General features: G+C 45.3%; 2 protein-coding genes across 11 annotated transcripts in view; both read right to left on the bottom strand.

The window, feature by feature from the left end:
* slc17a5 (solute carrier family 17 member 5) overlaps positions 1–16,071 on the bottom strand; it is a 583,343-nt gene that overhangs the window by 229,598 nt on the left and 337,674 nt on the right. The gene's annotated exons all lie outside the window — the stretch shown is intronic.
* The window catches only part of LOC311110625 (calcium/calmodulin-dependent protein kinase type II subunit gamma-like), a 105,565-nt gene that overhangs the window by 20,547 nt on the left and 68,947 nt on the right, over positions 1–16,071 (bottom strand). For 6 of the 10 annotated variants that reach the window (XM_084153149.1, XM_084153152.1, XM_084153147.1 and 3 more), the window contains exons 6-13: positions 14,724–14,796; positions 11,170–11,272; positions 9,904–9,987; positions 9,715–9,809; positions 7,883–8,005; positions 7,623–7,706; positions 7,447–7,489; positions 2,882–2,925 (exon numbers count right to left, since the gene is read on the bottom strand). In XM_084153149.1, the coding sequence (XP_084009275.1) occupies positions 2,882–2,925; positions 7,447–7,489; positions 7,623–7,706; positions 7,883–8,005; positions 9,715–9,809; positions 9,904–9,987; positions 11,170–11,272; positions 14,724–14,796 (649 nt within the window). Of the gene's footprint in view, positions 1–1,824; positions 1,858–2,881; positions 2,926–6,895; positions 6,956–7,446; positions 7,490–7,622; positions 7,707–7,882; positions 8,006–9,714; positions 9,810–9,903; positions 9,988–11,169; positions 11,273–14,723; positions 14,797–16,071 lie in introns of all 10 variants that reach the window. The other 4 variants (XM_084153153.1, XM_084153154.1, XM_084153156.1 and 1 more) reach the window with 2 other exon arrangements.

The following is a 16,071-nucleotide window of genomic DNA, read 5'->3' as shown; positions in this document are numbered from 1 at the left end:
CAGACCATTATTCCTCCTCCACCAAACTTTACAGTTGGCACTATGCATTGGGGCAGGTAATGTTATACTTTGCGGCTGAGCCGTTGTTGCTCCTAGACATTTCCACTTCACAATAACAGCACTTACATTTGACCGGGGCAGCTCTAGCAGGGCTGAAATGTTATGAATTGACTTGTTGGAAAGGTGGCATCCTATGACGGTGCCACGTTGAAAGTCACTGAGTTCTTCAGTAAGGCCATTCTACTGCCAATGTCTGTCTATGCAGATTGCTTGGCTGTGTGCTCGATTTTATACACCTGTCAGCAACGGGTGTGGCTGAAATAGCCGAATCTGCTAATTGAAGGGGTGTCCACATACTTTTGTATATTAAGTGTAGGTAGGTGACAGCACATGCAAGCACTCCACATCTCCTATGCCCCACCCTTACTCAATTCCGGCCTCAATGTCTGCAGCACCGCTGGTTTTTATCATTCCCCTCTAATCAGGGAGGAATTCAGACCTGGGACACCAGGTGATTGGAATCTCTGGTCAATCAGTAACACTGATCAATCAACTGCCAGGGAGAAAATAAAACCAGCAGTAATGGGGAACTCAAGGCATGGATTTGACTACCCCTGTCCTGTTGGTCACTACAGAGAGGCTGGGATTGGATGACCATTTCAGAGTGTTCTCTGTCCTGTGACATTCTCTGTCCTGTGACATTCCCTGTCCTGTGACATTCCCTGTCCTGTGACATTCCCTGTCCTGTGACATTCTCTGTCCTGTGACATTCTCTGTCCTGTGACATTCTCTGTCCTGTGACATTCCCTGTCCTGTGACATTCCCTGTCCTGTGACATTCCCTGTCATGTGACATTCCCCAAAGATGTATCGGTCATTACTGGGTTATTGCTGCTAAAGATTATTTTGTAGGCAACCAAGACAGAAAAAATAAAAGTGGGAAAAAATAGAAAGTTTATCTTGAAGGGGGAAAAAAACATGAGGGTCCAATAAATCCTCCTTGAAAAATAAAGAAACAAAAAATATAGATATTTACAATGGCACAAATGCACCCTATTCCTGTTGCTAGGCCAAGCCTGCTGCCATGGGATACACTACCATTGCCATGGTAATCAGTGCGTCTCTGGGAAAGTGGAATGGGGGGGGGGGGGGGGGGGGGGTCCTCAGAGAGAAAGAGTCACTTGTGTGTCCCTTTTCAAACAGATCCTGAAAATACTTAAAATGTTCTCTCTCCTATACAGCAAAAATGTTACGTAGGCTTTTTCCTGCGTCAGAAAAAAACATTGAATTCTATCTATGCTATTTATTTTCTGCTACAGTTCTTATTTCTAGGTCTTTGGAGGGTTGTGAGGGAGAGACCTTGGCTATGGTTTGGGGTTTGAGTTTCTGTCTTGGCACTGACCTACAGCTTCCTTCTGGGCAACCCTGGAGCTGTGAGCCAATGTGAGGGATGAGGGGACCTACACTGGGGGTAGGCTAGTGAGTCCATAGACAGGTAGGCTTGGCCTGGCTACTGGGGAGAGCATTGAGGGGAAATGCAGATGCAGGAAATAGATGATGTGTGTTTTTGTGTGTATGTGAGAGTGTTTGTTTGTGCATGTATGTGAGAGTGTGTGTGTGTTAGCCCATGTACTGTAGATATTGGTTCTGTGGAAGGGAAATGGTTATGGTGGTGAGAATACTGGAGATGTTGGATGGAATTGAGAGACCCAATGGAATTCCAACAAGGCAAACTGCCACAGACCCTCTAGCATCTCAACCGAGAGAGAAAGAGAGAGAGTGAACAAAGAGAGAACGAGATAGAAGAAGACGGAGCAGATCTCACCATTAAACAAACACTGGAGCTGGACTTCCTTTTCTGAACAGATAGCAACAGAGAGGAGGGGAAAAACAGGGTATCATAGGGAAAAATGAACCAATAAAAATAGAGGGAGGGCTTTCCACCAATAAAAATAAATGACATAGCTGTAAAGCAATATGGATCCATTAAGTCATATTCAACAAATGTATGATCATGACCAATGATATCATGCCACAGATTACAAACACCTGCATGTGTCCAATGGAAACTTACATATACTTCTAACCTGCAGTGTTTGATTTGAAACCCTGATGAAGACAGCTTAGCTGTCGAAACGTTGGTGAATAAATGATTGCATCGGAGCTACTAGAGTGTGCAGATTTTCTTTTTAACGTTAAGGCGGGTTGTGTTGCTTTAGACCTGGTTATTGTTTGGCCTTTGTCGATCACGGCACTTCACTGCATGCACTGACTCCTTGTTGAAAACCAATGATCTTTGAGCATGCGGATCGCTCGGATCACTTAGGATCAGAGGAGAGGTTTTGCTGGTGAGAAAAACCTGTCCTACTTGTCTTTCTGTGCTAGCTGTCTGCACACACAAACATACACACATCCAAAATGAAAATCATAACTTTACTATCAATTACTATGGGTGTAGATTATATACCCTTTACACAATCTGGACAGCTGAGATGGACAGTGAAGTAATATTTATCTATAATAACCTTGTACCGTTCCCCCCAGCAAGTGATATTTCAACTGCCTGTCATTTTATAAACATTACAGACACTGAGTTGTGAGACGTCTTAAGACGTAAGACGTCTTGCGGAAGGGGAGACCAAAACGCTGGTCTCTCCATTCCCACAGCATACACAGGAAATCTGTCTCCTAACACCAACACACTTCTCAGGAAAGTAGAGAAATAGCAAGTGCAGGAGAGAGAGAGAGAGAGAGAGAGAGAGAGAGAGAGAGAGAGAGAGAGAGAGAGAGAGAGAGAGAGAGAGAGAGAGAGAGAGAGAGGGAGATCAAAAGACAGAGGAAGACAAAAAGAGAAGAACGTCCATACCGCTCAAAACACTTACCTTCACTCCACCATCCGACTTTTTGTTTAGTAAACTTTTGCATGCTGAAACAGAAGAGGGAGAGGGACAGACGTTAGAACATGACTGGGAACTGGAATGCGCTTTTAACCAATCAGCATTCAGGATTAGACCCACCCGTTGTATAATCTAGAACAAACCACGCCCAGCGTCAATCAACCAGGAGCCATAATACTGTAGAAGAACAGAGACCAGAAACATAGAGGGCAGTGATGTCACAAGCCTCTGTGGTCACTGAGGTGAAGACCTGCTCAGTAGTCATCTGGCGTTTGAGACTTGGACAGTAAACACTGTAGGGAGCAGGGTACCTGTATGTACAGTGAGAGCAGGGTGGTACAACAGTACCGTTTCCTTTTCAGCATGCCTCACAGACATATTATCACGTACAGACACATGCTCTCGACGCCACACACACTGTACATACATCACAGTACATTGCAAACGCTCACTTAGAAAACGAAAGAGATCAAATATAAACACACAGAGACGGAGAAAGACACACACACACACACATATACGATAACCTTCAATCAGGTCTCAAAGATCCTCAAAGTCCCTTACCTTCCATTGAAAAATGTAGGAAGGAGGGCAAGGGGATTTTTTTTTTTTAAAAGGTCAGTATTTTCATATCTTCATTTACAGTGACAACGACGACTGCAGGCAAAAATTGGTCTCAGGCTCGTTAGCAGGTGGTTCATGCGATGGTGGTTGGTGGGTCATATCGAAAGCTTGCCATGCATTATCCACAGCAAACTACAGCTCCCAGAGTGCAGCTCAGCTCCCAGAGTGCAGCCCAGCTAAAGGGTGCATCGTAGGGAAAAAAAGGGAGACACGCTGCCTGCCACCTGGTATAGATTGGATCCAAGCATCTAAAGCCTAGACTGTATTGCGGTTGTAAGCCATAAGCAGTATATCTTCTTTCAACTGCTGCAATTAAATACCATCTATCATCCTTGTGGAAGAGTTGCGAGGCCATGATCAGGCGGGAGAAACAAGACAACAAACAGCAACAGAAAGAGCAGGGCCAAGGGGGCGTGTCCAAGTGTTACTCAAAGCTTCTGTGGGCGTGACCCATCACCAACCAACTCAAAATGCCAGTGACATAGGTGTGCTTTCTTTCCCCATAGGAAGGTACAGACGGGAAAAAATCAAATGGAGCAAGCAACACGAAAGAGATAAAACAAGAAAGAAATCAGAACCACCCAGGTGCATCTGGTAACCCATGCAGGCTGGCAGAGGCACAGATACATGCTGGCTGGTTGGAGGTGCCAGTCCATGCAGGGGAATGCAATGGGGCAGTGGGGTATGGGCATAGACTGGGCATCAGCTGGGCATTGATTAAGATCTGTGGATCTTAACTGGACTTATTTGCAGGGGAAAAGTAGGGTGTGGGTGTTTGATTGTTAGTTTGTTTTTAGAGTTTGAGTCCTAATTAGAGCTGAGACTGCCCAAATGTTCATTGACAAAGATGTATTTAGTGGAAAGAAAGAGAGACATGCACACACTAGGTAGGTAGGCTGGCACACATATTGTGCATGCACACACACACAGTCCTGTTGTATCAGCGCTGTGACTGACTGTGCATTAATAACCTAAGCTAAATCAGGTTATGTTAAACGTCTTAGATATGTCTGAATATTTTTAAAAAATAAGGCCAGTGTCACCTGACAAATAGAATTATTATGGAAAGGAGATTGCTGTCTGCTATCACACAGCAGAAAGAGAGCTAGTGACTAACTTAATTTCCTCTCCAACCTCTTCCCATCAAACAGGCAAAGCGTCAATACAGGACTAAGATCGAATCCTACTACACCAGCTCTGACGCTCGTCGGATGTGTCAGGGCTTGCTAACAATCACAGATTAAAAAGGGAAACCCAGCCGCGAGCTGCCCAGTGACGCAAGCCTACCAGACGAGCTAAATGCCTTCTATGCTCGCTTTGAGGCAAGCAACACTGAACCATGCGTGAGAACACCAGCTGTTCCGGACGACTGTGTGATCACGCTCTCCGTAGCCGATGTGAGTAAGACCTTTATACAGGCACAAGGCCAGTACTACCAGTGCGCCTACTCAGAGCATGCGCCGACCAGCTGGCAAGTGTCTTCAACCTCTCCCTGACCCTGTCTGTAATACCTACATGTGTCAAGCAGACCACCATAGTCCCTGTGCCCAAGAACGCAAAAGGTAACCTGCACTCACATCTGTAGCCATGAAAAGGCTGGTCATGGCTCACATCAACACTATCATCCCAGACACCCTGGATCCACTCCAATCCATATACCGCCCCAACAGATCCACAGATTATGCAATCTCTATTGGACTCCACACTGCCCTTTCCCACCTGGACAAAAGGAACACCTACATGAGAATGCTGTTTATCACCATAGTGCCCTCCAAGCTCATCACTAAGCTAAGGACCCTGAGACTGAACACATCCCTCTGCAACTGGATCCTGGACTTCCTGATGGGATGCCCACAGGTGGTGAGGGTAAGCAAAAACACATCTATCATGCTGACTCTCAACAGAGGTGCGTGCTTAGTCCCCTCATGTACTCCCTGTTCACCCACGACTGCGTGGCCGCGCACGACTCCAACACCATCATTAAGTTTGTAGACGACATGACGGTGGTAGGCCTGATCAACGACGACAATGAGACAGCCTATAGGGAGGAGGTCAGAGACCTGGCAGTGTGGTGCCAGGTCAACAACCTTTCCCTCAACGTCAGCAAGACAAAGGAGATGATCATGGACTACAGGAAACGGAGGGCCGAGCACGCCCCCATTCACATCGATGGGGCCGAAGTGGAGTAAATCACTGGGGCCGAGCTCCGTGCCATCCAGGACCTTTATACCAGGTGGTATCAGAGGAAGGCCCTAAAAATTGTCAAAGACTCCAGCCACCCAAGTCATAAACTGTTCTCTCTGCTACCACACGGCAAGCGTTACTGATGCACCAAGTCTGGAACCAAGAGGAGCCTGAATAGCTTCTACCCCCAAGCCATAAGACTGATAAATAGTTAGTTAAATAGTTAACCAAATAGCTATCTGCATTGACCCTTTTTGCACCAACTTTTTTGTCTCATCACATACGCTGCTGCTACTGTTTACTATCTGTCACTTTATTCCTAGTTACAGTATATGTACATATCTACCTCAATTACCTCGTACCTATTCACATCGACTCGGTACTTGTACCCCTTGTATATAGCCAAGTTATCGTTACTCATTGTGTATCTATTATTACTTGTATTATTACGTGTTTTACTTTTCTATTATTTCTCTATTTTCTTTCTCTCTGCATTGTTGGGAAGGGCCAGTAAGCAAGCATTTCACTGTTAGTCTACCAACACCTGTTGTTTACGAAGCATATGACAAATAATATTTGCTTTGATTCCCTAACTGCGTGAGCGCGCATGTGTGTGTGTATGTGTGTGTGTGTATGTGTGTGTGTGTATGTGTGTGTGTGTGACAATGAGAACTATGGCTATCACCTTCAATTAAATTTTCTTTAGAACATCACACAATCTATCCATGGCTCATAATCATTTTTTTTGTGTCACACTGTCAGCTACCAGTACCTGCCCGCAAAACACCATAACTAGGTGATCTAAGGCTGTGAAAAGTTTTTAAATCATTTGCATGGGCCCATAGAACCATGCGTCTTTAAAGCAGGGGTGTAGTGTCCTGCGTTCTAAGCCTTTGGGAGGGTCAGCCTTGGTCCATTGTCCTGGATCACTCAGAGGGTGTAGTGTAGGGGTGGAGAGGGAGGGAGGGGGTTTTGGGGGGCAGTGGGTGGGGTGTGTGTGTGTTTGTGGGATGTCTTGATGGGAGGATGGCCACTCTAGAGTAGTAGAGTACGTGCCAGTGCGCAGGCAGATGGGGGGTGGGGGGCAACCAAGGGTCAGTGGCGGGCACCCCAGGCCACATGCTAACAAACCAGGGGGCAGTGTTGGCACAGTGCCAGGTTGCTGCGGCTCCCCTGCCCTGACTAACATACCTTCTGAAGCAAGAGCAGCTGTGCTGGTGGTGGCCGCAGGGCTGGTGTGCTGTCGGCCAACTATTGGACAGAGAGGCATTCAGTTGGGAGGGACCAACCAGGGAAGAGGCGGGGCCTCTCTTGAGCACAGTGTCACTTCCTTCTTTAAGTGACCTGCCCCTCCCCCTTCACGCCACTCACCCACCTTTTTCAACTCATAGATGATATGAGGAGGGGGGGGGGGGGCAGATACATCCATGAGCTCCAAACTGTATATCCTACCGATACTTACCCCAGTGTGCACACTCAATGTTAACAAAAACACCTCCAATTGCCTATCATTGATCACAACTAGTTGTAAAAAAAAATAGCCACACAAAACACTTAGGAAAGTGTTTGAGAGAGTGTTCAAGGCAGTTTCCTCTCCAAGGGAAATTCAATCTGAGGTAAAGACACTAAACTTCTGAACATACAGTATGTATTATTGCCTATCTTTGGAGTATATTGACTAACTATAACGTAGAACAACACTAATGCCATTCTAAATGTGAACACCCAGATGCCCCCCTCACCTGAGAAGTTTCTGGTCACCAGCATGGTGGTAAGGATGGCTCCCTGGAGAAGACACAGATTACAAAGTTAGTGCAAAGGACAAAGTGTATACAATCTCTCTAACACAACAGATGGGATATATGTGTGCATTTGTGTGTGCACCCAAGTGAGTGTGTGTGTGTCTGTGTACACTCACCTTGAGTTTTCTCCTGGCATTGAACTTGCGCAGGCACTCCACAGTCTCTTGGCGATGCATCATGGAAGCCACAGTGGAACGTTGCTGGATTGTGGAACAGGAGCAGAGAAGTAACAACACATCAATGATTACGCCATCACAGCACCAGTTATGATGGTAAAATGGGGCCAACGTTACCATAAATGTAATACCGATACCATACTCAAGTACATCCAAAGCAAATGACGTGTAAGTGATAGCCTGGTGATGGGGTGACTTACGCAGATCCATGGGTGCTTGAGGGCCTGGTCAGCAGTGATCCTCTTGGCAGGGTTGATGGTCAACATCTGGTTGATCAGGTTCTTGGCTTCGGGGGTCACTGTGTCCCACTCTGGGGAGGGGAACTGGGAGGGAGGGAGGCAGGGAGAGAGGGGGGAGGTGAGAGAGAGAGTGAAAGAAAGAGGTGGAGAAATTATTAGAGATGCACATTAAGTCACACAAACACACAAACACACACAGACAGTACACACACTCTCTCAGGGTGCAATAAAATCAGCCCACATTGCAGAGATGCCAAACAATGAAGCCTGCTATCTAATTATGAGGAAGTTATGAGGAAATATAATTGAACTGAATGGTGCTTTCAGACAGCAAATTAAACTAGATACAAAAAGTAATTAATTGAATCAAAGTCGGGGCTGACGGACATCGCCGCATCGGAAAAGATTGCATCAAATCAATTACTGAAGCCAAAACCGATCCATGTTTATTCAGTTGCATTACACCTCACACAATCACATCTGATAAGACAATGGTCAAGACATGAGTAGAACATATGAGTAGAATAAAGTGCTAACCAGAGGTGGCCAACCATCCTCCTGGAGAGATACTAGGTGTGCAGGATTTTGCTCCAACCCAGTTGTAACACATCTGAACCTGAATTAGGAGGTAGTTAGTAACTAGCTGGTCACCAGCTACTTGTTAGATACTACTGCACTGTTGGAGCTAGGAACACAAGCATTTCGCTACACCCACAATAACATCTGCTAAATATGTGTATGTGACCAACACAATTTGATTTGATTTGATTTTGTAGATTCATGTGTGCTAGATTAGGTTTGGCGCAAAAGCCTGCAAGACGGTACAGTAGCTCTCCAGAAGATGGGTTGGGCACCCCTGCCCTAAACCAAAGGTATACAGTAAAAATACAAAACACAGTCCTGCTGCATGTATACACATCAGAGCATCCCTGCTAGCTTGTATTCCTCATGCAGTAGTTTGAGTTGTGTCCCTGGCTGCCACAGTGATGTAGTGTCTCCTAGGCCCCTACCCCTGGGTTAGTAACTGCAGAGGCCACTCTGACAGGCTCAATGGGCAGAAAACACAGCTCTATCGCAGCCAATTAAAAATTAACGAGAGCAAAATCTGGACCGGGACTGCTTGGGTCGTTACGGGGACTTGAAGGGTATGTGACAAAGTGTGCACTCAGACAGGCACACACTCTCTCTGGTGGGGTTCGTTGCACACACACGTGTGCAAACACACACACACACAGCATGAGGCTCTTTTGAGCTCTTCCCCCTCTCCTCCCATCAGGTTAGTGTTAATGGCCTGAGTGCTGCTAAAAGCTCCTTCAAGCCCAACCCAACTGCTTCCCTACAGCTCTCCCTCCATCCTTCTCTTTCCCAAAGCCTCATCCAAACATACACACACACGAGCGCAAGCAAACACGTGCATGCAAGTACACAAGAACATAAACGTACTCACGCAAACACACAAGATTTTACATTTACATTTTAGTCATTTTGCAGACGCTCTTATCCAGAGCGACTTACAGTTAGTGAGTGCATACATTTTCATACTGGCCCCCCGTGGGAAACGAACCCACAACCCTGGCGTTGCAAGTGCCATGCTCTACCAACTGAGCTACAGGGGACTATTTTACTCACTACTCTGAGTCAAGGACATTAACAAGGCACAAAAACTCACACACACATACACACTGGCCTCTCAATGAATTCGACATAATATAATCATGCACACACAAATCTGTTGTAATCCCATAGAGGTGAAAGGTGAACAGAGAGAGAGGGGGCAGATGGTCACTACTCACATCGTAGGCCCCAGCCTTGATCTGCTGATAGAGCTTGTGCTGGTCTTCATCCCAGAAGGGAGGGTAGCCCACCAGGAGAATGTACAGGACCACACCTGCATACAGAACACACACACAGTGTGTGGGGGGGGGGGTTAGTACACACACACACACACACACACATACATGCACATTGGAGGAGTCACTCACCACAGGCCCAGATATCCACCGGCTTGCCGTAGGGGTCCTTCCTCAAGACCTCTGGAGAGAGGTAGCCTGGAGTGCCTGCAAAACCTACAGCAGCAAATAACTTGTCAAAAGGAATAAAACAACAACGTCTAGGATCTAATGTAATGACAACACAGCATTCCATCAAAACCCCCTGTCATCCCCATTCATTCAGCTCTATTCTGCCCTTCCAAGCTAAAGAGCAGTAACTGCTCATAGAGTGAAACTGATACGTTTTTTTATTGTCTAGCCAAATGAATTGTAGGCAGATCATTGGAGACCCACTGGAATACGTTTCCATGACAATAAAAAAATACTATTGTGTAAGTATATGTATTTGTATGTGGCTGTCAGTGTCATATAGTTTGATACTGGTATCAGCAAAGACCAACAGATAATACCAAGGTTTACCGTAGACACTGCAGCCCAAAGCTCAGTGAAACCAAGCTAAAAGGCAGTAACTGACGTGAGTGATGCCAGTTACTGCCTTTTTCCTTGGTTTCACTTTAACTTTTTGCAATTACTGCAAACATGACCCCCCATTTTCTCCACAATACAACACAATGGAGGCAGAATATTTGTCCACATGATAAAGCATGTATTTAATGTATAGAAACTGTAAATAACTCATTTTTGACCAAATGTGCAGTTACTGCTCTTTTGCTTGGTAGGGCAGTATTAATGAGTAGCATTCTGATCTGACAAGAAGGAACAAGCTAGGCTTCCATTCAGAGATGTCCAGTCTGTCCCTGGAGTGGGCACAGACGTCTGGCTCTTTGGCAAGATAAAAGCAAGTCTGTCAATTTTGAGCTGATTCCTCTACACTGATCTAATAAACATATATTAATGTATGTGGGTACTCAGCGAAGGCCTGCTGGCCCCGGTTTCTCTCTGGGGTCTGGTGTAAGTGACAGGTTCAAACAGCTTGGACTTGAAAGATAAGACACGGGGGGGGGGCAAATCAAATAGTCCTCTGATTAAAGGTGAGGAGCCCTACTGTCAATACTGAACAACCTCTGGCCCCACTACTTTGATGTGCAAATGCCAAGTTACATCATGCCAGTAAGTGAGGGATGGAGGGATGATGGGCAGAGAGATGGAAGGAGGGAGGGGTGAGGGGGAGGAGAAAGGAGGAGGTAAAGAATTGACTTCCTGCCATTGTACACCTTCCATCTTAGTTTTTCTATCATTGCTAGCATTACTCTTTTCATGTCATGTACATTTGAATGTTCAAAGTCAAACTCTTACCGAACCATGCTTGCTCGTCTCCCTGGACATCGATGGCCAGCCCAAAGTCAGCCAACTTCACTGCCGCTCCCTTCAGCTTACTGGCCAGGAGCAGGTTCTCTGGCTACAGACCAGAGCAAAACCACAGAGACAGATATAAAGAGACTCAATCAATGAGGCTAAACTAATTGAAGAAGAAACTCCTTCAAAAGGCTATAATATAAAAGTCACAGACAGAGTTGAGTCATTCAACGGAACTGTGAGGTCCATCTACGCTGACCGCAAAACATGACACGAATCTGGATCAGAAATTCCATGAAAAAAACGTACTGTAGGTGATAAATGAAGAAAGGCATGAATCATTAAAAGTCATGTGTGTCAGAAGTGGTGTGAATGTAATTGGGTATGAGCTTCAATGCGGTGCCGAGTGCCCTCTTGGGCCTGGCTCAGTTTGATTCATGCTGCGACGGGCGCGTGACACTTTTGCTAAGAGAGTCTCTCTCTCTCTCTCTCTCTCTCTCTGTGTGTGTGTGTGTGTGTGTGTAGGAAAGGAGAGAGAGAGACAGACAGGAAGAGAGGGGGAAAGAGAGGGGGAGACAGAAAGAGTGCAAGAGAGACCGGGAGAACAGAGAAAGAGATAAAGGGTAGAGGAGAGAGAAAGAGAGAGTAGACAGACAGAGGGGAGAGAAAGAGAGAGTAGACAGACAGAGGAGAGAGAAAGAGAGAGTAGACAGACAGAGGGGAGAGAAAGAGAGAGTAGACAGACAGAGGAGAGAGAAAGAGAGAGTAGACAGACAGAGGGGAGAGAAAGAGAGAGTAGACAGAGGAGAGAGAAAGAGAGAGTAGACAGACAGAGGAGAGAGAAAGAGAAAGTAGACAGACAGAGGAGAGAGAAAGAGAGAGAGCGAGAGATGACAACCGTCGTGATGAATTAGTCTCTACACTGGTGCTGCAGCAGTGTGTCGTCATACAGGTTGCCATGGTAACCAGGCTGCCACCAGCACCTCTCTCCTCCCCTTTTCTCTTCCCTTGTTTACCTTCAGCAATTCAGCCTCCGGAGATGCCATGCAGGCAGCCAGCCATTGTGATGGTCTCTTTGTGTGTGTGAGTATATGTGTGTATATGTGTGGTGGGGGGTTCATCTCGCAGTATCTCTTCTTCCCCTCTATGTACGTCTCACTATTTGGGCTCTATTTTAACAAACCTAACACAATGGTAAATCTAAGCGTAGGCAGTAGCACTATTGGTTCAGGGGTGTGTCAGAAATATTTTTGCTATTTTCATTATTACAATTATCGGCATACTTACTGGCATTGGCGCAAAAGGGCTTTGGTTTTGATGAATAAACAAGTTGTGGGTGTGTCGAGGCTTGGCCCTTCACTGGCCAATCAGAACGTGCTCCATGTCGAAATATGTGGTTGCTTCAAGTTGTGTATTTACGGTCTTCTATGTATTGCCTTGGAATCAACTCCAATTCCAATGTTAATCCGTTATAGTTTGTTAAACGGCTTACAGAAACGAAATAACAAAATCAAATCAAATTTTATTGGTCACATACACATATTTAGCAGATGTTATTGCGCGTGTAGCGAAATGCTTGTGTTCCTAGCTCCAACAGTGCAGTAGTTGTAGACCTGTCCTTGCTAAATACGTTAACTTGAACCCATTTGCAGTCCACATTGTTCTAAGTAATTGCATGGCTTCAATAGCATTCACATTGATATAGGGGCTAGGCCTACTGTAAATTGCATTATGGCTGAGCATGGACATGCCAAACATCGTCAATAAGAAAGATTCATTATTGATAAGGCCTAAAAAGATAACAAATAATTTGAATCAAATTCTAAACAAAACGAAACAACAACTTGTTTTAAATAGGCTATGTCACACTTACAGGAGGGGAGGCTATGCTTGGTTTTTAATCAAATCAAACAAAATACGAAAAAAACACTAGTTTTTTATGTTTCTAAATACAAAGTATACAGGCACCAAAAGCACATTAGGCTACTCTTGTTCCATGCGCATATGGGCAGTGTGCGTTACAGCTAGATAGGCTGTGTTTCTGCTGTCAAAATTCATAACTAACTGCGTTACCGCTAAAACAAGCTTTTGGTTGGTCTTAAATATCCCTATCAGCACTGCCTGAAATTAGCACTTTGGATCATGTTTTTAAGGACAAGCCTAAAATATTTCCAACCCCTCCCATCTGAGCGCAAGCGTGCTGATGTTAAACAGGTAAAATGCGACCTGGCGTTGGGGATGGAAAATGCCAGTGTGCCAGTTTTTACATTACCAAATTGCAGACTAACCTGTGTTTGACACTGGCGCTGCCTTAACGTCAGACTATTGCAACTGGCCCCCTCTTTCTCTTTCAAATTTCTAAAGGACATAGCATAAAACCTAGGCCTCACTCCACGGCAACTGCAAAAATCATACACACGCATATGTGCACACACACCCACACACACACACGTTTGTTTTACTATCCTTGTGGGGACCAAACAATTGATTCCCATTCAAAATCCTACTTCCCTAATTGTAACCCTAACCCTAACCCCTAAGCCTAAAATAGCCTTCTTCCTTGTGGGGACCGGCAAAATGTCCCCACTTGTCCGAATTCTCCTTGTTTTACTATCCTTAAGAGGACTTCTGGTCCCCACAAGGATAGTAAAACCAAAAACACACACTTAATTATTTCCCCCTCACTTACTCCTGATCTCTGCGTTGGAGGGCTCTCAATCTGATGGCAACAGTAGTTACAATGCATTTGACTTTCGTGGAACACCTCCCAGCCTGCCAGCTGAATGACGGATGGTTTTACTGGTAGATGTACTCAGAATTATGGTGTTGATACAAGATGTAGTTGTAGTAGTATTGGTAATAATGCTTTCAGTGCCGTGTTTATAAGAGCTGTACATTCAAGTGGCACTCACTGTGATATTCAACATTCATCTTATAGACTAGAGCACGTAAACGGTTTGCTCTTGACAAAGGTAAGCATGCGTTAATGTCAAGCATGGGTTGTTGTTTTTCATCTAAACAAAAACAAAATAACTATTTGAAGTGTGTCCTATTGTTAATACTGGAGTATGGTGGTAAGTATCACCAGGCTAGCCAGCGTTGTGTCTATTCACTGTGATGTCACCCTGGCTATAAATAGCAGCCAAATGGTGTTTGTCTGCTTTCGTCAGAGACAGAGAGAGAGAGAGAGAGAGAGAGAGAGAGAGAGAGAGAGAGAGAGAGAGAGAGAGAGAGAGAGAGAGAAAGAGGGAGGGAGACGGGCTGGGGGATGATAATCACCTGAAACACACTGTCTGGCTCAGTGCCTCTACCCACAATTCATCAGCACCAGCCCAGTCACTCTCTCTGACGTCCGAAGAAATTAGATTTTTTTTTTCATTTGCTTACGTGTGTGCAATTTTGTGCAAGTTTTCATTGGCTTACGTATACACGCATGTGTGTGCGTGAGTATGCATGTGTGCATATGACCGGGTAAAATTTCCAGTGGGAGGGATTTTGGGGTTTGGGGCCCCCCCACCAGGTGTTGCATGTTGCCATGGTGATTGATGACTCACCTTGAGGTCCCTGTGCACAATGTCATGCTGGTGCATGTGGTGGACACTCTCCAGGATCTGATTGATGCACTGGCTGCAGAGATAGGAGACACAGAACACAGAACGCACACGTCAATGCACAGCAGACACATCACACCAACCACACACTGACACAGTCAGGGATAGGAACTAATGGAAACCACTGGTTGATGGATCACATGAGGTGAGTTTCCCCTTGCTGTTTAAGCACTTTGAGCACGTAGAGATTTGCTAAATTAATCCAATTCATGACTACTGCTGATTCTTATTATTAGAAACAGTGATCTTCAACTACAGACTGATCGAGGCAGGCGAAGAGAGAGACAGAGAGAGAACCAAGAGAAAAACAGAGACGGCTAGAAACAGAGAGAAAGAGACAGACAAGCCAGACAGAGACTGAAAGAGAGCAAATAGGGAGACTGAGAAAGACAGACAGATGCTGAGAAAGAGAGAGGAAGAGCAGCCAGAGGAACCTCGCTAGCCTCAGCCCTTTTTCGATACCGGCTCTGTTTTCTTTGAACCCAAAAGCCTGCGAGACAGCAGATATATTAGCATGTCACCTCAGCGCCAAGGCAAATGTCCTACTGTCGACCTCACATCTGTCATATCCTCCCCACAATCTGGCTGGACGAATCACACACACACAGTTATATTCCATCTAGATGTGCCTACTCCTCCAATGGAGTTTTAAGGCAAACTTTAAGTCATACTGAAGTTGGTGCTTTTTGGCCTTACTCTAAACATTGCCGCCGACTACCAAAGTGACTTATCTGCAGTTTTCCACAGTCTGTGGGTAAAACCAGCCGCCTATTAGGGCTAAATGGTGAGAGATATCATCTGTAGACTGCCATAGTGAATAAGGTCTTTATTAACTTCAGTATGTGTGAGGAGAAGTGGGTTTGATAGTACAGGGTCTGGTTCCTCTGTCTTTACACTCTCTAACACATTGTATTACTTAAAAACAGAGCTGAGAGGCCACTAATGTGGTGTTTTACATCAATCGACCCTTAAAAACAACAGCCCCTTTCCATCTAGTCAGACTGGGTTAAAAGTGGAGGAAGAAGAAAATAGAAGAGGGAAAGAATAATAAAAGAAGGAGAGAGAGAGAGAGAAGAGAACGGATGCTATGAGAGACGGAGTCCTAGGAGGCCGTAGTACCCGTGAGATATTCTCTGTGTCTTTCTTTCAGAGTAATCAGGAGAAAAGCATGTATTTTTATCCAAATTTGGCCAAATCTGTGCCCTGCATTCCATTCCATCCCACTACACAGGCACCAGCACTTTCCCAATAAAGTCTCCCTGTCTCTCGCCCTCCCTCCCATTTCACTCTC

Source organism: Coregonus lavaretus (assembly GCF_964263955.1).
Source record: "Coregonus lavaretus genome assembly, chromosome: 36".
NCBI classification, from domain to species: domain Eukaryota; kingdom Metazoa; phylum Chordata; class Actinopteri; order Salmoniformes; family Salmonidae; genus Coregonus; species Coregonus lavaretus.
This window is presented reverse-complemented; position numbering and strand designations above follow the sequence as displayed.